Genomic DNA, 23,599 nt, shown 5'->3' with positions numbered 1-23,599 from the left:
TTCACCTTACTTATAGTTTCCTTTGTAGTGCAAAAGCTTTTAAGTTTCATTAGGTCCCATTTGTTTAGTTTTGCTTTTATTTCCAATATTCTGGGAGGTGGGTCATAGAGGATCTTGCTGTGATTTATGTCGGAGAGTGTTTTGCCTATGTTCTCCTCTAGGAGTTTTATAGTTTCTGGTCTTACATTTAGATCTTTAATCCATTTTGAGTTTATTTTTGTGTATGGTGTTAGAAAGTGTTCTAGTTTCATTCTTTTACAAGTGGTTGACCAGTTTTCCCAGCACCACTTGTTAAAGAGGTTGTCTTTTTTCCATTGTATATCCTTGCCTCCTTTGTCAAAGACAAGGTGTCCATAGGTTCGTGGATTTATCTCTGGGCTTTCTATTCTGTTCCATTGATCTATATTTCTGTCTTTGTGCCAGTACCATACTGTCTTGATGACTGTGGCTTTGTAGTAGAGTCTGAAGTCAGGCAGGTTGATTCCTCCAGCTCCATTCTTCTTTCTCAAGATTACTTTGGCTATTCGAGGTTTTTTGTATTTCCATACAAATTGTGAAATTCTTTGGTCTAGTTCTGTGAAAAATACCATTGGTAGCTTGATAGGGATTGCATTGAATCTATAGATTGCTTTGGGTAGAATAGCCATTTTGACAATATTAATTCTTCCAATCCATGAACACGGTATGTTTCTACATCTGTTTGTGTCCTCTTTGATTTCTTTCATCAGTGTTTTATAGTTTTCTATGTATAGGTCCTTTGTTTCTTTAGGTAGATACACTCCTAAGTATTTTATTCTTTTTGTTGCAATGGTGAATGGTATTGTTTCCTTAATTTCTCTGTCTGTTTTTTCATTGTTAGTATATAGGAATGCAAGGGATTTCTGTGTGTTAATTTTATATCCTGCAACTTTACTATATTCATTGATTAGCTCTAGTAATTTTCTGGTAGAGTCTTTAGGGTTTTCTATGTAGAGGATCATGTCATCTGCAAACAGTGAGAGTTTTACTTCTTCTTTTCCTATCTGGATTCCTTTTACTTCTTTTTCTGCTCTGATTGCTGTGGCCAGAACTTCCAACACTATGTTGAATAGTAGTGGTGAGAGTGGGCACCCTTGTCTTGTTCCTGATTTCAGGGGAAATGCCTTCAATTTTTCACCATTGAGGGTGATGCTTGCTGTGGGTTTGTCATATATAGCTTTTATTATGTTGAGGTATGTTCCTTCTATTCCTGCTTTTTGGAGAGTTTTAATCATAAATGAGTGTTGAATTTTGTCAAAGGCTTTCTCTGCATCTATTGAGATAATCATATGGTTTTTATCTTTCAATTTGTTAATGTGGTGTATTACATTGATTGATTTGCGGATATTAAAGAATCCTTGCATTCCTGGGATAAAGCCCACTTGGTCATGGTGTATGATTTTTTTAATATGTTGTTGGATTCTGTTTGCTAGAATTTTGTTAAGGATTTTTGCATCTATGTTCATCAGTGATATTGGCCTGTAGTTTTCTTTTTTTGTGGCATCTTTGTCTGGTTTTGGAATTAGGGTGATGGTGGCCTCATAGAATGAGTTTGGAAGCTTACCTTCTTCTGCAATTTTCTGGAAGAGTTTGAGTAAGATAGGTGTTAGCTCTTCTTTAAATTTTTGGTAGAATTCAGCTGTGAAGCCATCTGGTCCTGGGCTTTTGTTTGCTGGAAGATTTTTGATGACAGTTTCGATTTCCTTGCTTCTGATGGGTCTGTTAAGATCTTCTATTTCTTCCTGGTTCAGTTTTGGAAAGTTATACTTTTCTAAGAATTTGTCCATTTCATCCAAGTTGTCCATTTTATTGGCATAGAGCTGCTGGTAGTAGTCTCTTATGATCCTTTGTATTTCAGTGTTGTCTGTTGTGATCTCTCCATTTTCATTTCTAATTTTGTTAATTTGGTTTTTCTCTCTTTGTTTCTTAATGAGTCTTGCTAATGGTTTGTCAATTTTGTTTATTTTTTCAAAAAACCAGCTTTTAGGTTTGTTGATTTTTGCTATGGTCTCTTTAGTTTTGATAGAGGAGTGAAAAATAAGGAAAAGTGAGGCAAGGTATTAACACAAGTGTGTTTAATCAAGGTGGAAAGTGTGGAAGCAATTTGAAGGAGCAGAGGGAGTGAGAGAAATGAAAGAGAAGGACCAGTTAGACTCTATTGTATTTTACAATCCTAACATTTATAGATTTCTGATGCAGGGAAACAACTTTCTATTAGAAATGAGGCCATTTCCAATTTCTTGACTATCCTTCTAAGTAAAAGAGAAGAGGCAAATTTATTACGTTTTCAGGTAGCAGGGTTCAATTCCACAGCCAGAGAAATTAGTATGCACAATATGAAATATTTGTTAAGCTAATGTACTTGATTTATTATGTGTGGCCATATGCTTTTTTCTTAAAAATTCCAAAGCCTGAAAACTAGCCACATAGTTCATGTCTCAGTTTTTTTGTTTTTGCTTTAAACTGTGAAATTTTCCTTGATTGTAATATTTTATGTTTTAGGCAACTAAAATAGCTTTTTATAAACATAATGATTTTGATTGATTAAAGAAGTTGACTATCTTTTGACTGGTCTTTTATGTCATTGAATTATTATATTTTTACCTGTTTAATATATATGTTTTATGATGAAATATAGTAATCAGTCATTGAATCATCAACATGATGCCAGTTATTTATCATCATTCCATTTTCCTTTAATGCCCATTATAAACTTGTTCTCAAATTATTCTTGTTGCATCATTTCATGCTCATTATTATGTGGGCTTTAAGTCCCCTGTTTCTAAGTATGGATTATAAAGTCTCTTGAACTTATGGATAAGTATGTTGCCACCAAATAGGTGAGTACTTGCATGGGCATTGCAGGTGCCTTTAAGTATCTTAGAAGTAAACTGAGTATACCTTTTAAAAACATTAAATTCCTTTTTTTTTTTTTCTTTTTTCTTTTTGGCCCATGCTGCACAGCATGTGGGATCTTAGTTCCCTGACCAGGGATCAGACCTGCACCCCCTACACTGAAAGTGCAGAATCTTAACCAGTGGACCACCAGGGAAGACCCCTAAAACATTAAGTATTGTTTTTTTAAAAGCCCTTGAAAAGTTCATTATAAGCAGAAGAAAAAAAAATACTCTAGGTTTCATCATGTATTTGAATGTGAGTGTATATATTTTGGTTGCTTTTGACTTGTTTAGAATCTGAAGTTTTCAAGTGTGGAGGGATCTAGAAGGATGCCCTTAACCTAAATAAGTGAATAGATAACAGATGCTGAACTGTGAAATATTCTGCATAATTTTGTGCCTATTTGGGGGGAGCATTTATTGCCTTTTTTTTTAGGTCATCAGGGGATCTATGCCTACCTACCTCCTCCTCCTCCTCCTCAAAAAAAAAGAAGGTAAGGGAGTACTGATTAGTCCTTTAGCCTGCTTTTGCAGGTATGAAAATGAAGCCCAAGACTGAAGGTCAAACAGTTAATTAGTAGCAGAGCTAGGATTAAAACACAAGTCTCTCTCCCAGGTCAGTTTTCATCCTATTATATTGACAATTCTCGGCCACATTATTCTGCAACACATAGTAAGCCACTGTATGTGTAATTGCTACTTAATTAGCGTTCTTTCATATTTGAAGTCATTTGGGTTTATATTTCTAATTTAAAATAAACAATAGCCTCAAAATTGGTAAAGGAGTTGTCTATTTTATTCAAAATATTTTTTTAAATCCTTAAGTTTGGTAACATCAGATCATCATTGTTCACAAACAGCTTTAATAATTACTTGATACTGAAAGGAGAATTTTGGTTAGAGTCCTAGACCAATACCTGCATTTTTCTGATTCTTTCTGTAATGTTACCATCACTACACCCAATAGAAATGCTCTCCTAAGCTAAAATAGAATAAGCCTGTTCATTTATATTGCTTTGCTTTCTGAAATAAAACAAATTGCCCCTTAAGGTAGTGTATGTAATTGTGTGTGTGTATAAAATATACTTACCTATTATTAATGGTACTTTTGTGAGATTTTGAAAAATATCACACTTAATGTTACCTGCAATAAAAATTTAATTAATACTACTTAAACATATGTGTGTGGGGGGGGGGGCGGGGGACTCAGTTGTGTCCAACTCTTTGCAACTCCATGGACTGTAGCCCATCAGGCTCCTCTGTTCATGTAATTTTTCAGTCAGAAATACTGGAGTGGGTTACCATTTTCTTCTTCAGGAATCTTCTCCACTCAGGGATTTAACCCATGTCTCTTGGGTCTCCTGCATTGGCAGGTGGATTTTTTACTACTAGCACCACCTGGGAAGCCCTCTTAAACATATACTTCCTGGGTCGGGTATGTAGACCCTTTGTTTTCAGACTTTTCTATCTTGTAGCTTTAAATTCATGCTAGAGTAGTTTGGTAGAGTATTCAGATTTTACTTAACCTCTCTACTACATAAAGTTTTACTTTTTCATTCATTCATTCATTCATTCACTCAGTAAATATTGAGCATGTGTTACATGCCAGGCACTGTCCTAGGTACTTATAAGTGTTACCAGAATCTTAGCAGTCCTCCTTTTCATAGGACATCATGTACTGTTTCTCTGTTTGTACTATGAAATAAACTCTAATGCAAGATTTGCATGTTAGACACTCTCAAGTCCTCTGTTAAAGAGATATTTGAGCTTTGCCACTCATGTTTTCAGTATTTGAAGATAAAATATTATAAGTACTTTACCTGACTATTGAGGGTAAAGAATGTATGGCACTCTGGATTATCAGCTATATTTTTTGCAATAAATGATTGGTTATTTAATGTTAGATGGGGGATATTGATGATGAGACATCGCCACCTTTTAAGTCATACATGTCCAGGTGGGCTTAAACTCCTGGAGAGAAGTTCCAACAAGCTTATCAATTTATCCATTCTGCTTAATGATTTCTAAACTCTCCGTTGAGCTTTTCATTCTGTTTACCAACCCTACTGCTCGTCTTGAACAGTATGTTTTCCTTTTCATTTCCTATAGCTATTCTAGACTTTTTACTATTGTTATTCTTCAAAGTTTTAGTAAATAAAGTTCAACAGAAGTCTGTTTACTATATGAGTTCTTAGAGCTGTTACCATTCTGATATGTATCTGGAACTTCCAGATGGTTGGCCCTGGATGCAACTTGATCTAGACTTATATAATGCATAGAACACAATTTGGGAAATAAAGGTTTGTACTGGTTCTCCTTCTGGAACCCACCTCTGATCTGACTTCTTAGCTATTAGTTGCCCAGTAATCCAGTGACTTCTCAGAACTGAAATCCTTGTGTTATTCGTAGATGCTTCCCATAGAGACTTGTATATTACCTGTTACCAAGTTAAAAGATTATGAAAGTGGTTGTTCATAATGTTTAATATCTCATGATATTTAATGGATAGTAAAGGAAAGAATGCTAATATTTAGGTGGTGAAGGCAGAGCTGATAATATGGTCCAGTCTTTTCATTTCATTTTTAATGAACTTTCTTTTATGGTTCATATTTTTTGGTAATTTATACATTCTATGTAATAAACTTCACCTATATTGATGCAGTCTGAGACTTTAAAGATGAGGTTTAGATTTTAGATACTGAAAAAAGCAAAATATGTAAGCATCTCAGTTATAGACAGATGGCTGAAGATTATGTAGATAAAAATTAAATATTTACTTCTATATTGAATTTCAGAACTTTAAAAAAATTCTCCCCACATGCCAATGACATATATGTGACTGCACCTATAGCAGTGTCTATCATTTTCCTCTCCCCTCCTCTGAGCCATAGCTTCCAAGTCCTTTGAGGTGACCATTGCTTCAATTCTATAGCAGTCAAGGCAGGTCAGAGGTCTTGTGTGAGTGACTTTGGTAACTACCATCCTTCCTCTTGTCTTGGGTAGCTCTCCATTACTGCTGCCTACCTACACACTATTTTTAGAAATCATCTAATGTAATCTATTTCCTTTATTTAATACATGAGGAAAGAAGAGGGAACAAGAAATAGATGTTATTAAGTAACTTGCGCATGAGGCTAACTGGATAATGGCTGAAATTAGAACCAGGAGCCCAGCCTCTTTCTTCTTGTCTCATTTGAGTGCATAATCCATCTTCTCTGAAGTGTGGCTGACCTGAAAGAGAGCCAAGCATCCACGGGTTAAGGAGAGCCTGGGAGTGTCCTGTTATGAGAGTAGGCTGGGCCAGTCAGTAGACAGAGCTGCACTGATGGCGTTAATGACCCTCAGTGTTTGAACTTGGTATGTGGCCATTGCCAGGCTCCCAGAATGTTTGCTGGACATCATTTATGTAGCAAATTCTTTACTGAAGAGGACTTTGAGCACTTATCCAATTTTAGCTAAAACTTTTTTTTCTTATAAGTAATTTGTGTTGTAGAAATCTTAGAAACACACTATCTCTACATCAACAAAAACAAGTTAAATAAAAAAAAAATCATCTGTAATCACACTGCTCTGATGCATGGGTGGAAATGTCTTAATGTTAATGTGTCGCCCACATTTTGAACCAAAGTCTGTCTGCTTCTCTTTTATCACTGTGTATTTAAGAAAAATGTATCTCTATTAGTACATCTACCTTGCCATTCTCTTTTTTCCTTATTAAAGACATGTTTGTTTATATTTTTTGGTAATAATTTTTTATTGAAGTGTAGTTGATTTACAATATTGTGTTAGTTTCAGGTGTACAACATAGTGATTCAGGAATATATATATACACACATACACATATATATATATGTTCTTTTTCAGATTCTTTCCCTTATAGTTTGTTACAGACTGTTTAGTTCCCTGTGCTGTGTAGTAGGTCCTTGTTGGCTGTCTGTTTTGTGTAGGTGTGGGTGTGTGTGAGTGCACACATGCTTAGTCACTCAGTTCTCTCTGACTCTTTGCAACCCCATGGGCTGTAGCCCGCCAGGGACAGCCCTCCTCTGTTCATGGAATTCTCCAGGCAAGAATACTGGAATGGGTAGCTATTCCCTTCTCCAGAGGATCTTCCCAACCCAGGTCTCCTGCATTGCAAGCTGATTCTTTACCATCTGAGCCACCAGGGAAGCCCCTATTTTGTATATAGTTGTGTGCATGTTTTACTGTTATTAAAGACATACACATGGAGCAGAGAGGATTTCTTTCAGCTGAATCTCTCTGGACAGGAAGATAACAATACTACCGCCCGGGTAGGGCTAGTGTTCCTTGGGATTCTTTGTGGAGAGCAGGAGCTCTGACTTCACTTTGCTTGTCAGGCCATAAATTACCAAGACCAAACGCTGTGGTGTGGTCCCTTTTTCTTCCACAACAAGAATTGCAAGTTGCTTATTATTGGATCCAGTTTTTAGTCTCCAACTAAGTGAAAAGAAGGACTTGAGCTGTAAAAATAATTTTACTTACCTTGACATGGAAGGTAAACATTAGGGATAAAAAAAAAAATGTTTTAGTAGAGAGCTCATCAAAGTGAGGAGTGAAACATTACTATTACTTGGGGTAACTGGAAGTTGTTTGAGACAAAATTAAATCTTTTCAGTCCCCTGCTTTTTTCTTCCGTTTGGTGTCAAATCACATTTTCAAACTGTGCTATATAAAATAGCAACAAATTTTTAGAAGTCATAGCAGTTCTATTAATTTGGAAGTTTGAATGTATGAGTAGAATAACTGCAGCAGCAGCAAACCCTTGTCCATTATTCTGATAGAAGTGCCAGCATGCTCTTGAGAGCTTGACATTTCCAACAGCAGGTGCATGCATGAGCATGTGACATTTCTATTACAATAATGATAATAGGCATTCTGTAGAAAGAATCCTTGTGGTAGTTTATACACATTGTCAGCAGTCCTGCAAGATAGATATCATGAATCTCTTTTTAAAGGTGAGAAAGGGCTTCCCTGGTGGCTCAGGGGTAAAGAATTCACCTGCAGTGCAGGAGGCATGGGTTTGATCCCTGGGTCAAGAAGATCCCCTGGAGGAGGAAATGGCAGCCCACTTCATAATTCTTGCCTGGGCAATACCATGGGCAGAGAGGAGCTTGGCGGGCTACAGTCCTTGGGGTTGTGGAGTCAGACATGACTAAGCAACTAAACAATAACATAGATGAGAAAATCAAGACTGTTACTTGCCTAAGGTTATTTAATAGAACATCTTATTTTAGAAAGTTCTAACCCTAAAATTCTGCCTATGTTATTCTGCATATTCTATTGCCTCTGGCTTTCTCACACAGGGTATATTTTGCCTTAGGCAAAAAATGTGTTACTTAAATAGTAGCGAAAAAATTTTTTCCCATTAATTGGATTTTTTTTTCCCATTTATTTTTATCAGTTGCAGGCTAATTACTTTACAGTATTGTAGTGGTTTTTGCCATACATTGACATGAATCAGCCATGGATTTACATGTGTTCCCCATCCCGATCCCCCCTCCCGCCTCCATCTCCATCCCATTCCTCTGGGTCTTCCCAGTGTTTTGAATACACAAAGACCCTTCAATTATGAGGAATACCATGGGACATTGCAAAACAATCTCTTTGTAAAAGTAAATACTCTATGATTGACTACTTTAAAATTTTTATATTTTTGTTTAGGTTTTTAATGAAGGTTTTACTTCAAACAGGTGATGTAACTATAAATGTTAACAATTATGATAATGATACATTTTTTAAATAAATGGTTTTTTTCATTTACTTATTTTTGTAATGCTCAGGCCAGTTTAATAAATCACTTTTGGAATTGGAAACATTTAGGTTACATGATAGACTAGAGATTGTATACATTTTTAAATCACAAATTATATATTACTTACTCTTCTGTTTACTGTGTTTACTTAAATATATTTTTACTAGGAAAGTCTTGTTTAGGCTGGATTGTAATCATCTTAGGTCAGTGATCCCTGGATGAGCAGCTTCAGCACCACCTGGGATGATGGGTGAGGCCCAGCATCTGTGTTATAACAAGTCTTGTAGGTGACTCTGATGCACATGCCATATAGTCCACCAGACTATATGTTGCATCTACCAAGAGTATAAGAGAGTTTGTGCTTTCTTTCATCTAAAAGATGCTTCTTGAATATTTTCTCCAGGACAGTCCTCTGTGACAAGGGTGCTGCAGAACTCTGCTACCTCAGATGATGTCACAGACCTCTGCTTCCAGCTTAATTCAGTATGAGAGAGAGGTGAACTCTTAGAAACAGGCTTTAATTTAAAGTGGAGGGGTCAAGCCAGAGTTCTAGGTTGTGGGTGGGGGAATTTGACTGCAGAGGCCTGCATTCTCCCTTCTGGGGCCTGAGCACACTTTCCTCCTTACTCTTGGTTCTGATAAACAGTTCATTTCCAGAGTACTTCACCTCAGCTCCTAAAGCAAGTAGCCAAGCATTTCTAAAGGTTGTTTTGCTGTAAACAATAACAGGAAATAAACAGGTAAAAAGATCTTCTGTCCTTTTCCCCTTCAGAGGGAAGTAAGACAAAATTGTGTAAAAGTGCTTGGAGCTGGTGTTTGGACACCAAAGGACTCTGACAAATTTCGTGTGCACTTTGGAGGTCGGAGATCCAGGTGAGAGGCCGCGGGAGGAGGAGGAAGAAGAGGCAGGAGCATTAGTTGTAGGGGCAGCGTTGGCGGCTGTCCTGACGGGGCCTGGATGATCTGGCCTCTAAGAAAGGTGCGAGTCTGGAGCTGCTTCGCTTGTATTAGAGAAGACAGGCATTAGAGAAAGTGGGATTTAAGACGTGGGGCAGATAATTTAAATTCCTAAGCACTTTATGGCTTTATAGTTGTACGTATAACTCAAATTCTAATTTATCACCCCCCTCCCCTGGTTGCCCACTCAGAATGTGGGGCTGGGCAGTGGTTGTTTCCCTCAAGTATGCATGTTAAAATACAGAAATACATTGTGAAAAATCACTTGATGGTAATGTGGGGCCTTTGTGTACTTCAAGATCGGGGGTGACACGGCGTGCTCATTACAGATGGCTAAATTAGTGGATAGTGTCTTTTTTCAGGAAAAATATTAAATAACTGTGTAATGCCATTCATATCTAACACAGTTATTCTGATCATATGGATCCTTGTATGAAGTGTTGCAAGACTCTACGTTAACGAGAAAACAAAACCAATATTGAGCAGAATGCCTCTGGGAACTCTTGATTGGGCCCATCTACTGCATGCTCCATAAATTTTTATGTTGTTTATATGGTGTGCTATGGTTTACAGTCTGGTCTTTGCATTAATTTGCCATTGTCTTTCTCTCAAATATTAATGAAGTGTTGGAGTGATTCTATTCCAAATAGGCATTTTTAAGATGGACTTCAAAATAAAGCTTCTCCTTTAAAAAATATTTTTTTTTTTTTCTGAAAGACGGAAATCACTTCATTAGCAATTGCCAGCAAAATCTCCTAATGTCTTTCCATAAGCTGTTTAAGCTTTAGTATTAGAAATTAAGGCTAGAGGATTTAATTAGCCAGCTCACAGGATGCAGTCTCTTTAATTTAGGATTTCCCTTTGAGAAAATTATGTAGTTAAAGAAAGGATATCATATTTTAGACAAGTTGGTTTTGGGCCCTTAATGTGTCTGAATTGTGATCTGGAAATTATGCTTCATGTGAATTGAAACTTTTTGTTTCTAAAATTGATAATTGCAGCATGGCTTGTTGGATTGTATACAGTAGTTTTCAGAGTTAGGAAAGGTAAAGTGGGGTTTTGTGGGGGCAATGATTAACTCGTATATTTTACCAGGGACACATAATCAGGTATTATTTACTATACATTTAGCCAGTGCACTGGGTTTTAGTTAACCAATGAATACTTTGTTATGTGAGTGTTAAATGTTAACACTTGCATTTTTAGATTTAGCTTTAAAAACTTAAAAGAAACCTCATACAACCCTTGCCATCCTTTCAGCCATAACATTAACTTGCTTTGGTTTCTGCCTTTAATTTCCCCAGGGGTTCTTTTTATTTAGGAAAAGGGTGAAAGATGTATTTGTGTAAGTACTACACCAGTGCTTCTGTTAAATTCTTTTTCAACAAAGAATTTGTTACTTGAGCACCTCATGCACAGAGTGCATATTTTTCTGAAAAGAATGTGCCCTGAGAGCAGCAGTTTTTAGTATATATTTATTTCATGTCTACCAGTTTATTTTAGCTTAGATATTTTCTAATGCTTTCAGTTTGTAACCATTTTTCAGTTAACTGAGCACATACACGTTTAGGCACAAAATGGGCAACCTTCAGAAATTCTTTTTGTATTTTAAAACAGTTGTCTCTCCAGTCTGTGATATCAGGGGTCTCTCCTTATCCCCTTTAAAATGCAACTAAAATATTGACTTAGATACAGAAAATCAACTTTCAGGGAAAGATACTTTTAGAATATCAATGAAGAGTTTAGTAGTTACTTTCTAGAAATATTAATGCTCATTAATGCAGACAGTTCGTGTGTTCATATGTGAGAAATTTGCCCCTTAAGGATTTTTATGTTGTTTTATAAACCATTGACCTACAGTATGGTCAAGTGCAAAAATGAAGAAGTTTTGGTGTTGTGCACTCCCCTGAAAGCCTCTCGGGTACTTGTGGGTATCCCTGGACTGTGTTTTAAGAATCATTGCATTATAATATTTTTGAAGTATCTATGCTTACTTGAAAGAAGTCTCTCCCCTAAAATTCTCTAGTTCTCTGTGTATGAAAGTAATACTCTTTCATGCTTATTTTCCAAGCTACTTCAAGAGTGAGACTCCACCTTCCCCGGAGATTCCCGTAGCTGTGGAGGGAAAAAGTGTTATGGATGAAGGGAATGTATCCAGCACCCCTCCCCTTTTTTCTCCAGCTGGGAGGAGAAAGAAAGGGAAATAAAATTTAATGAGCACTTTTACTATGTGCCAGGTGCTTTACATATGTTATTTCATTTTAATCCCCCAAACAACCCTAGGAGGTATTTCTAGCCACATTTTGCTCCAAATAGAGCAAGTCTCAGAAAGGTTAAACAGCATGCTCAGATCACACAACTTTTTTGTTTGTTTGTTTTTTTCATTTATTTTTATTAGTTGGAGGCTAATTACTTTACAATATTGTAGTGGTTTTTGCCATGCATTGACATGAATCAGCCATGGAGTTACATGTGTTCCCCATCCTGAACCCCCTCCCACCTCCCTCCCCATCCCATCCCTCTGGGTCATCCCAGTGCACCAGCCCCGAGCACTTGTCTCATGCATCCAACAGATTGGCGATCTGTTTCACACTTGATAATATACATGTTTCGATGCTGTTCTCTCAGATCATCCCATAGAGTCCAAAAGTCTGTTGTATACATCTGTGTCTCTTTTTCTGTCTTGCATATAGAGTTATCGTTACCATCTTTCTAAATTCCATATATATGCATTAGTATACTGTATTGGTGTTTATCTTTCTGGCTTACTTCACTCTGTATAATGGGCTCCAGTTTCATCCATCTCATTAGAATTGATTCAAATGTATTCTTTTTAATGGCTGAGTAATATTCCATTGTGTATATGTACCACAGCTTTCTTATCCATTCATCTGCTGATGGGCATCTAGGTTGCTTCCGTGTCCTGGCTACTATAAACAGTGCTGTGATGAACATTGGGGTGCATGTGTCTCTTTCAGATCTGGTTTCCTCAGTGCAGATCACACAGCTTTTAAGTGGATAGAACGTGATCCAGATCAGTGTTTTACCAAGGCCTGTACATCACTGTGGGCTTCCCAGGTAGAGGTAGCGGTAAAGAACCCACCTGGCAATGCAGGAGACATAAGACATGTAGGTTTGATCCCTGGGTCAGAAAGATTCCCTGAAGGAGGCCATAGCAAGCAACTCCAATATTCTTGCCTGGTGAATCCCATGGACAGAAGAGCTTGGTGGGCTACAGTCCTTGGGGGTCACAGAGAGTCGGATATGAGTGAAGCAACTTCATGCACGTGCACACACAGCACTATGCTTTGGTTTATGCTTTTTCTTTAGTTCCTGCAGATTGAGTATGTGAATACTAAAGTTATATTGGGCTCTGTGGTGGCATAATGACCAGACAGTGGTTTGACTGTGAGGTTTGCTGTTAATGGGATTAACTGTCTTTGACAGATTATATTTTATAAAGTCAAATATATTTATTTTAAAAGATTTGCATAATTTCTTCAGTTTTAGTTATTTGAAAATAAAAGTTAATGATCCGTGGTTTACCATAGAGCACAGGATTACCCCCTTGTATCCTCAGTTCTGTCATATAGAACAGCTGACTGTCCCAGTAGAAGATTTTTGCATCTACAGTCCTGAGGCAGCTTGTTATCTGGGATTGTCAGAATTCCAGAAAGGCAAAATCCTTTCTCAAGAACATGCTTTGTTTCAAGTCACCCAGTACCTAAGGCATAAGACCATTGTGGGGTGGGGTGGGGTATAGGGAGTGGGGGAGAATGTCTTATAGGGACATCTCTAGGGATCTTTGAGGGAGGAATATTCTCCTTGCTTCTCTTGTGGGTGCTCTGGTATGATTTAGGACATGGAGAAAGTGAGTTGGTAGAATTCCCAGTTTTCTCAAATCGGTGAGGCCAGAATACATGACTGCACAGCCCTGAAGTAAGGCTTGATGGAACCTCCTACATATTGGCTCAGTATTATACCTACTGCCCCTCTGCAATTTTCTTGTATCCATCCCAGCCTCAAAGTGAGGAGGGGAAACCCCAAGTAGGCCTCTGAGTATTAAATAATTGCCACAAAGCAAGTCAAATTAGAGGTGCAGCTGACCTGAGGGGAATGAATTTTCTATGGAAAAGAATAGCTGTAGGAGAGAGGAGTCGTTGTGATAGCCGATAGTAGAGAAAAAATTAGAGCTCACTTAAAAAATCCTGCCACCTGCAGCTGTCTGTGCAGGGAGTGCTGTCCCCTTCACTGGTAACGCCCTAAGTGGTCGGCTGATGAGGGTGGCGAGGTAAAACCTATGCCATGTAGAAATACTTCTAAAAAAGTGGGTAGAATTTTGAAAAGGAGTTTGGGTACTTGAAAGATAATCTAGAATTACTACTTAGAAAGTGAACATTCATGAAACACCTTAATCCTGATGATACTACATTACTGAAGTGTACTTTATAAGACACGAATGTGTTTGTGTCCTCACACATCTCTTGAATTCTTTTGGAGGTCGCAATATCTTATAGTTTGCTTTTTAAAGTATTTTATGAGAGTAGTAAATATTTGACATAATGAAATTGGATAATATGTGGGGTTTTTCTCCTAGCGCAATTGTACAATATCAGGGTTTGTTGTACTTCTGACTTACACAACTACATGAGTAAAAAAAAAGTTGGTTTTGCAAAACTATTTGAGAGCTTCATCAGTTTTGCTGAGGGCTTCTTCTTTGATAGTTAATCTGTTCTGAAGCACCTGTCAAACTATAGCCTTGAAGACTGTATAACTCTTTTGGATCGTCAGTTGTCTTGGCTTTGATAGAAATTCTTCAGTATCACTTTTGCAGAGAGACTAAAGTGTTGACTTGGTGGATAAGGAGAAATAAAGGAGTGTTAAACCGAGAGACTGGTTCCAAATAGGAAAAGGAGTACGTCAAGGCAGTATATTGTCACCCTGCTTATTTAACTTATATGCAGAGTACATCATGAGAAATGCTGGGCTGGAAGAAGCACAAGCTGGAATCAAGATTGCTGGGAGAAATATCAGTAACCTCAGATATGCAGATGACACCGCCCTTATGGCAGAAAGTGAAGAGGAACTAAAAAGCCTCTTGATGAAAGTGAAAGAGGAGAGTGAAAAAGTTGGCTTAAATCTCAACATTCAGAAAACTAAGATCATGGCATCTGGTCCCATCATCTCGTGGGAAATAGATGGAGAGACAGTGGAAACAGTGTCAGACTTTATTTTTCTGGGCTCCAAAATCACTGCAGATGGTGATTGCAGCCATGAAATTAAAAGACGCTTACTCCTTGGAAGGAAAGTTATGACCAGCCTAGATAGCATATTAAAAAGCAGAGACATTACTTTGCCACCAAAGGTCCATCTAGTCAAGGCTATGGTTTTTCCAGTGGTCATGTATGGATGTGAGATTTGGACTGTGAAGAAAGCTGAGTGCTGAAAAATGGATGCTTTTGAACTATGGTGTTGGAGAAGACTCTTGAGAGTCCATTGGACTGCAAGGAGATCCAACCAGTCTATCCTAAAGGAAGTCAGTCCAGTTCATTGGAAGGACTGATGGTGAAGCTGAAACTCCAATACTTTGGCCACCTGTTGGGAAGAGTTGACTTATTGGAAAAGACCCTGATGCTGGGAGGGATTGAGGGCAGGAGGAGAAGGGGACGACAGAGGATAAGATGGCTGGATGGCATCACCGACTTGACGCACATGAGTTTGAGTAAACTCCGGGAGTTGGTGATGAACAGGGAGGCCTGGTGTGCTGCGATTCATGGCGTCTCAAAGAGTCGGACACGACTGAGCGACGGAACTGAACTGAGACTGAGAGAGATTGAATTTATAAATGGTTAGTTTATGAAAACTATCTTTCTGTAGTGACAACTAGTTTCTTTTGTACACATATATATGTGATAGGTGGAAAACAGCTCCTTTGCACTAAATATACAGAATATACTTGGAAACTTTCTAGATTCTGTTATAATCTGTTGTGTGTGTGTTTTTTTTTTTTTTTTCTATTTTGTCTTAATCTACGCCTGTGCCATGCATGATCTTCTAATTATTGTAAGTTCTTAGTGCACTGATATATAAAAAGGCAATACTGCTCTTATTATTATTTCTGAAATGTTCCTTGATGTTTACTTTTTTGTGTGATTATTTTTTCTCATGGGAAAATGCATTGAGAATTTTTTAAAAATATGATCACATATGCTATGTATCTTTACTTGTGGTTTTCAAAAAAACTTAAATCTTTTTTTGCCTGTGCAGGGCCTTTGTTTTGCGCGGGCTTTCTCTGGTTGTGGCAAGCAGGGCCTGCTCTTCCTTATGGTGCCCAGTCTTCTCATTGCAGAGCACAGACTAGGCATGTGGGCTTAGCAGTTATGGCTCCCAGGCTCTAGAGAATGGGCTCAGTAGTTGTGGCTCTCGGGCTTTCTTCGAGGTATATCGAATCTTTGCAGATCAGGGATCAAACCCTTGTCTCCCGCATTGGCAGGCGGATTCTTTACCTCTGAGCCATGAGGGAAGCCCCCACAAAAACTTCTTGACCAAAAGAGTTATGACAGGAAACTGGAATATCCATTTGGGAATAGGGATGGGCAAACCAAACATTACCATATTACAGTTATCAGATCTCTTTATTACAAAGCAATGATAGTGATTTGATTTTTGGAAATGCACCTTTTAAATTGATAATTTGGTTAAAAAATTACAACACTTTTCTCCTTCCACTGTGTTGCTGAATATGAATTATCAAGATGAAGTTATACTACTATGAAAGATTTCTTGTAAATTGAATAATGTTTTTCCCAACTCCCTGGCTTAAAGGAGGCCCTCCCTTGAAGTTGATAGATAATAAGCAGGGTTCAGATGCCCCACATGTGAACTCTGGGCGTCATCTGACTGTCATTCCCCTGTCACATCTCTGCAGCTCCAAGTGCAGCCCCCCCTCCCAGAGTTCCCACTGGGAGAGAATGAAGAAATAGTGGCCTGCTGCTGCTAAGTCACTAGATAAGTTTAATTCAAGTAGCATAGATAGTGGAAGGCTGAGAGAAGCTTCATTACATTTGTAACATTCAAGTTTCTGTCAGGTACTTAATCCTGAGGTAAATGTGTGTCCTGAAGGTTTTTAAAGGGATTCCCCTTAAAGTTTATCACTGTCGTCTCCATGTGACTTTCAGAGGGGGTAGATGGAACTGCATGGTGTGCCAAAAAGAATTCAGGATAACTCTCCATATTTAGGGAAAAGGAGTGAGTGCAGTTTATGCCCTCACCAAAGAGGACAGGACTAACTGACGGGGGGCAGTGGCAGTGGGAGACAGTTTCCAGGTGGCTGTGAGCTGTAGCTGAAGCTATCCATGAGGAACTGCTGCTTGTGTGGCTTGAGTGTCTCATTGCTGGATCCTTCGAATCAGTGGTCTGAAGCCATTGGTCATGAGGTTGTGGAGAATTCCTGTGTGGTTCTAAGTGTTATCCAGCCTCTAAGGTCCCTTGCCACTTCGTGATTTTGTGCACCTATATGTGCAAGTGAGCATGTTTGTACCAGCTTTACTCTGTGTGATGGGCTTCCCTGATTGCTCAGTTGGTAAAGAATCTGCCTGCAATGCGGGAGACCTAGGTTCGATCCCTAGGTTGGGAAGATCTCCTGGAGAAGGGAAAGGCTACCCACTCCAGTATTCTTGGCTGGAGAATTCCATGGACTCTATAGTCCATGGGGTCCCAAAGAATTGGACACAACTGAGCGACTTTCACTTTCACTTGCTCTATGATAGGAAAGAAAATCATTATTGTGAGCTACTTCAGCTGTGGTGTTGGTTTCAGGTTTTAGTGGGCTTTGCCTTTCCTCAGAGACATTGCTGTATTGGGACTGCCTGGAATAAAGGTGGAAGGAAGGGGAAGAGTTTGTTGAGAAGAAAGCTGAGCTGACCTATACTCTATTTTAAAAAATTGTTTAAAAAAAGGTGGGATGGTGGGGGAGAAAACTACTTGATTTTGGTCAAGTATGAAAGTGAAAGTGTTAGTCACTCAGTCGTGGCTGACTCTTTACGACCCCATGGACTGTAGCCCTCCAGGCTCCTCTGTCCATAGGATTTCCCAGGCAAAAATACTGGAGTGGGTAGCTGTCCTCTTCTCCAGAGATCTGGAATCTCCTTGCATTGCAGGCAGATTCTTTACCGTCTGAGCCACTATACCACAGATTTAAAATAGTGTAATGATGGCTTATTAGAGCTGTTATTTAGGTATAGTTTTGATGTGGTATATGTATATACAGATATATAGGTGTGATGGTGGTATACTGCAGTAAGTGTTTTCATATGGCTGGGTAAAATACTTCAGCATGTCTGTTAAATAGCTTCTTTTTTTTTTAAACTTGTAAGGTGCTGGGGGAGGGAGGTTTGAGTGACCTGAATGTTTTTACTTGAAAATAAAATCTGTCATATGTTTTTCTTACTGCTGTCAAGTACTACGCATTTCAAAGAATTAAAATATTTTGTAGCATCTGAATGCAGAAGCTGAACTCTCTCTCCCTTTCTTTCACATAGGTTTCCACTTGAGTGGCACAGTGACAGAACCTGCAATACAATCGGAGCCAGAAACTGTTTGCAACGTGGCCATCAGCTTTGATCGTTGCAAGATTACCTCAGTGACCTGCAGCTGTGGAAACAAGGACATATTTTATTGTGCACATGTTGTGGCACTGTCTTTATACCGCATCCGCAAGCCAGATCAGGTCAAATTGCATCTTCCCATTTCAGAGACTCTCTTTCAAATGAATAGAGACCAACTACAAAAGTTTGTACAGTATTTGATCACAGTGCACCACACAGAAGTTTTGCCAACTGCTCAAAAATTAGCAGATGAAATTCTTTCCCAGAATTCAGAAATCAACCAAGTACATGGTGAGTATAGACAGTCATTCTATAGCTTGCTTCTTGGGATTATTGTTCATTTATAAGTTTAATTCTTCTATATAAAAGTAAACTAAATATGAATTAGATCATCAGCATTGCCCTTAGGTAGCTGAGGGTTTAAATTCAGTTTTGCATCTTAAAACATTTCTTCTGAAGTGTTCTATACATTGTCTGAGATACCAAGCCTTTTATGCTCAGAAAGGTCTCTTATTTGTTAAAGCTTGGCTCTTAAACATTTACGTTTTGTATTAATACAGTTTTATCAAATACTAGATATTGGCTATGGTAAACACAAATTCACCCTTGTCAGCTGTTGTCAGTAAACTGACTTGCACATATTCAGAATTTTTTTCATTTTCTTAAAACAGTGTATTTTCCAAGGCATTAAGTTTCTGATATGATACTGCATGTTAAGAAATAATTTATCTTAGAAAAATACTAAAATTTGTTTAGAGAGAGTTTAGGATATGACTATTATTGTGTATAAGAAATCTCAAAAAGAGTTTAAGTCTTTTATACACTGAACTTATCTCACTTATTTGTTAACATGTATATCAGCTGTCTACATGTAGTTGAGATACGAGACCAGTTCACTCAGTCCTATCATTTTAGAAAAGTTCTTCCTTGACATAGAAAGTGTAAATGTTTAAGGAAATGTTGAGCTCATTTCCTAAAAACTTTTAAAATTGTGAGATGTAACACAGAAAAGTGCATAAAATATATATGTGCATATTAACAAAGCGAACCAACACCCAGGCGACGAAATAGACCATGTTTGGCACTTCAGAGGGTTCCACATGTGCCCCCTTACTTTCAGTCACCAGCTCCTTTCTGTTCCTCATGGTAACCATTGCCTGATTTTTTTATGGTAATCACTTCCTTGGTGCTTTGTGTTTTAACGTTAATATCACTAAACACTGGTTTAGTCTTACCTGATTAAGCTTTAGGTATCTGACTTCTTTTTTTGGGGGGGGGATTACATACTTGTTAATTTTTGGCTGTGCGTTGCTGCATGCCGGCTTCTCACTGCAGTGTCCTCTCTTGTGGGGCACAGGCTCTAGGACTCAGTAGGTGTGGATCCCGGGCTCCAGAGCACAGGCTCAGTAGTTGCGGGACATGGTCTTAGTTGCTCTGCAGCATGTGGGGTCTTCCCAGATCAGAGGATCGAAACCATATTCCCTGCATTGGCATATTCTTTACCATTGAGCCACGAGGGAAACCCCTGTCTGACTTCTTTCATTCAAAATCATGAATGATTTGAATAATCATAAACATCATCTCATGTTTATGAGATTTATTTACATTGTTTCATGTACCATTTAGTTCATTCATTTTCACTGCTCTTAAGCAGCACTAGAAATACCAATAGAAGTGCAGTGTGAACCACATGTATAATTTTAAATACTTAAAAAGAAACAAGTAAAATTGATTTTAATAATATTAATCTCAATATACCTAAAAAGTCAATTCAGCATATTCATATTATTCTAACATTCATAAATTCAACAAAAATATTTATATATTTCCCTTCTTATTCACATTCTTCTTTGAAAATCTGTTTTACACTTAACCACAAGCACATCTCACATCAAACTCTAGCCACATTGCAGGTGTTCAGTAGCCACATGATTAGTAGCTACCTTATTGGAAACTAGCTCTCTAGAGAATATTCTGGGTATGAAGACACCATGATTTATTTGTCCATTTCACTGTTGATGAACCTTGTTTTGAATAAAGCTATGAACACTCTTTTATAAGTCTCCTGGTGTCTTATGATACTTATAAAATGTCTTTTATGCCAGCAGAATCCACATAACCATATTTCTTCTAGCGCTCTCCATATCAGTCTCAGCTTTATTAAAGTAGCTGTTACAAGGTGTATAAAGCATTTTACTTGGTAGAGTCTGCCAGTGTTGAGTAACAGGATGGTAAACAACTCTGCCACAGAAGTACCCTGGACCCACCAAAAGCACATGCTCTCAAGGACTCTCTAAGTTTAAGTAGGCTTCTGCTCTGTCATACCGTCTGTCTCAGTTGTGTTACTGTGTGAAAATTCAGGCCAGCTAACAGTCATCTCAGAGATTTCTCAGGAGCCTATTTGTGGCTTCTTATTTCAACATTCACTGAAGGCAGAAGAATAGCATATACCATTTCTTCAAACTTTTATGTACTCCCTTTTTTTCCTTTCTTTAAAATTCATATAATCCACTTGGTCATTTAGTTCTCAGAGTTTTAGTTTAACTAGAGGTCCATACCAAGTCAGTTGTTTGTTCTGCATTTGTCTTCCTTGTTTTAAAGGATAGCAGCCCCCAGAATTCCTTATCTAAAAGCTTTTAAAATCCATTTCTGCGTCAAAATAGTGGGACTAATGAAACAGTCTAAGGTTGGATGTAAGAAAGTATTCACATGACATTATATTTCTTTCAGACTTTCTAAAATTAGAAGAAAAAAACTAAGGAAATATCAAGGACAGAATGCAGCTTAGCTTTAAACTGAATGTGATTTTCGGATAACTGTTGTATGAGAACAGCTCCACGAGAGCAGTGAACTTGAGCAGTTTCTCCTGCCAGCTTTCTCCACTTAATTTATCATCAGATTTGCTCCTAGCCTGGAAACGGGCCAATTACACAAGCTGCCTTCCTGCTTTCCATTCTAGTGTGACAAGTGGCAAAAAAGAAGAGAGTTAGAAAGCAGGCCGTGACCTTAAGTGATGAAATGGGAAATCTGCTCCCTGGAGGGTCTTATTTTAACTGTTAGGTTGATGACTTAGTAAGGGGTGGGATTTAAAATGTTTTGCAGTTATTTGACTACATGGTCCCACCTGCCTCCAGACATCTGTACATTAAGCATCCTCTAACTGATTTTTTAAACAGTATTTTCTTGCATAGTTTTGAGAATGTATTTTTTTCTTTGAGAAAAATGTTGAACATGAGTATTGGAAAGAGTTCATTTTTCTGTAAGGAAAGGCATCACTTTTACCTAACTAGATAAATAGAGTTAGGATAGGATTTAGATTAGATTTTGTTAGTAGGTATCTTAAAGAGAATGAGTTTTATCTTATCTAAATCCTTTTAAAAAGAAAGCCATAATATAATTTTTAAGTAAGTGCAAACTATGCTGCTAACAGTAGTAGGTTTTTCCTTTTGCTTATGAACTTGTCCTAAAGCTTCTTAAAATTCTGTCAGTTGCTTTACTTAACTATTTTGAAATATTTTTTAAAGAACTTTATGCTAAGGAATTAAAAGCTTTCTGAAGTCTATTCTAGGCATATTGTTCCTGATAATTTTCTTTTAAGCTACATATTGCAAATTTATAATTGTAATAGTTTGTAGATGAAGAAACCAAGGAGAATGGGTTAGTGACTTATTCAGGATCACAGATTGAGTAAAAGTACTTGAAATACAGACTTAGTTATCATAATTGTTCAGTCCTTGTCAGTTTTTTACATTTCATTTTAGTTTCATAAAATTTTCCACATAATTTTGATTAGATTAAATCAATTATTGTGTGCTAAAAAGTGGCTGTAAGGTAGTTAATTGATGTTAATGGCCCTCCAGGGCGATTGCCGGTTGTAGTTTTGCATTGATAAGCAAAATTGTTTACAGTGGTTTTGTATTATAATAAAACTTTCTAGCTTCCATATTCTCCAAAAAAAGAAAAACTATTGTTTTTTCTTAGTGTTTAGAAATTTATTGATTTCTAAACGCTAACCTACTCTCTTGGTTAATTCATCCCAGCCGTTTTTTGGTCTTTTATGTTTCTTATTAATGTATTATAAATTAGTGAATTGTGATATCTGGACAGGACATTGAAACCTGGAGACCTAGAGTACATTATTATCTCTGCTGTGTATTACCTGTATGACCCTGGGTAAGACTCATTTCTCTCATCTTTAAAATGCTCATAATCTTCACTAGCAGCATTGGAAAAATGTTAGTCATACTTACATATGTAAAATATTAAAGAAAAGATAAGAGTTTACCTCATGTTGGGGTACCCATAAGTAGTCATAGTTAAAAAGAAGAGAAAAGAAACCCATTGGGGGTTGGATGATAATAGAGTTGGAGGTCAGCTTGCTGTCCTCTGACTCTCTGGCATATATTTCCTTTTCTACATTTTTCTCTTTTGCTGTTCCTTTTGGTGACCTCCCTACGTGATAGCCTATACTAGGCAGACTACAACAAAAAGGGACAGATTGAGTGTCACCTGTGGCATTGGTCTCTTCTTGGAACAGAGGGAAAGGATGTCATTTCTGTGGCCCTTTTACCCCCAGTGCTTGACTCAGTCCCCAAAATATGCTAGATTCATCCCTCATTTCACTGTTGACTGTCGAGAGATACCATCTCAGTCAGCCAAATGTTGAAGGGATGTGCAGTTGACCTTTGAACAATCTGGGTGTTAGGGACATCAACCATCTGTGCAGTGGAAAATCCACATGTAACTTACATAGTTAGTCCTGAGTGCCTGCAGTTCCTCTGTACCCGTGTTTCCTTGTACCCACAGTTCTTCTGTATCTGCAGTTCTACATCTGTGGATTCAACTGGGGATCATGTAGTACTTAGTATTTATTAATACTGTTGAAAAAAAATCCTCAATAAGTGGACCTGTGCAATTCAAATTCAGTTGTTTGAGTCAGTTCTATTCACATGTCAGGTGAGGGATGACACATGACATATAAGATCTTTTCCACCCCTGCTTCTGTGACTGGTGGTAGTATTTTTATATAGACACACACAGAAGGACCAATGTACCTCTTCTACCCAAGTGTGCATTTGTGTGTTGTTCTTCCATCAAACATTTCGTTTTGTTTCAGCATGGTTTTGTATACAACTAGCAGTATAAATTCCATTCATGCCTGCCTGTCTTGCTTAATTTAGCCTTCAAATACTTCCATGTCCAGCTGTTGTATATATCAATCCATTCAGTCTCTCCCAGATATTACCAAACAAGTGAATCTATTCAGCCATCCCATGTTTGTTGTGTAGCTTATTTTTACTTGATTTTAAGCTCCATCAGGGCTAGAACTGTGACCTGTATCTTTTGGCAGC

General features: G+C 37.8%; 1 protein-coding gene across 3 annotated transcripts in view; it reads left to right on the top strand.

The window, feature by feature from the left end:
• ZSWIM6 (zinc finger SWIM-type containing 6) overlaps positions 1–23,599 on the top strand; it is a 213,104-nt gene that overhangs the window by 111,989 nt on the left and 77,516 nt on the right. For 2 of the 3 annotated variants that reach the window (XM_061129726.1, XM_061129728.1), the window contains exon 2: positions 18,183–18,539. In XM_061129726.1, coding sequence (XP_060985709.1) covers positions 18,183–18,539 — 357 coding nt within the window. Of the gene's footprint in view, positions 1–15,319; positions 15,491–18,182; positions 18,540–23,599 lie in introns of those variants that run through there. The other variant, XM_061129727.1, reaches the window with a different exon arrangement.

The sequence above is a fragment of the Dama dama genome, chromosome 25 (assembly GCF_033118175.1).
Source record: "Dama dama isolate Ldn47 chromosome 25, ASM3311817v1, whole genome shotgun sequence".
Taxonomy (NCBI): domain Eukaryota; kingdom Metazoa; phylum Chordata; class Mammalia; order Artiodactyla; family Cervidae; genus Dama; species Dama dama.
This window is presented reverse-complemented; position numbering and strand designations above follow the sequence as displayed.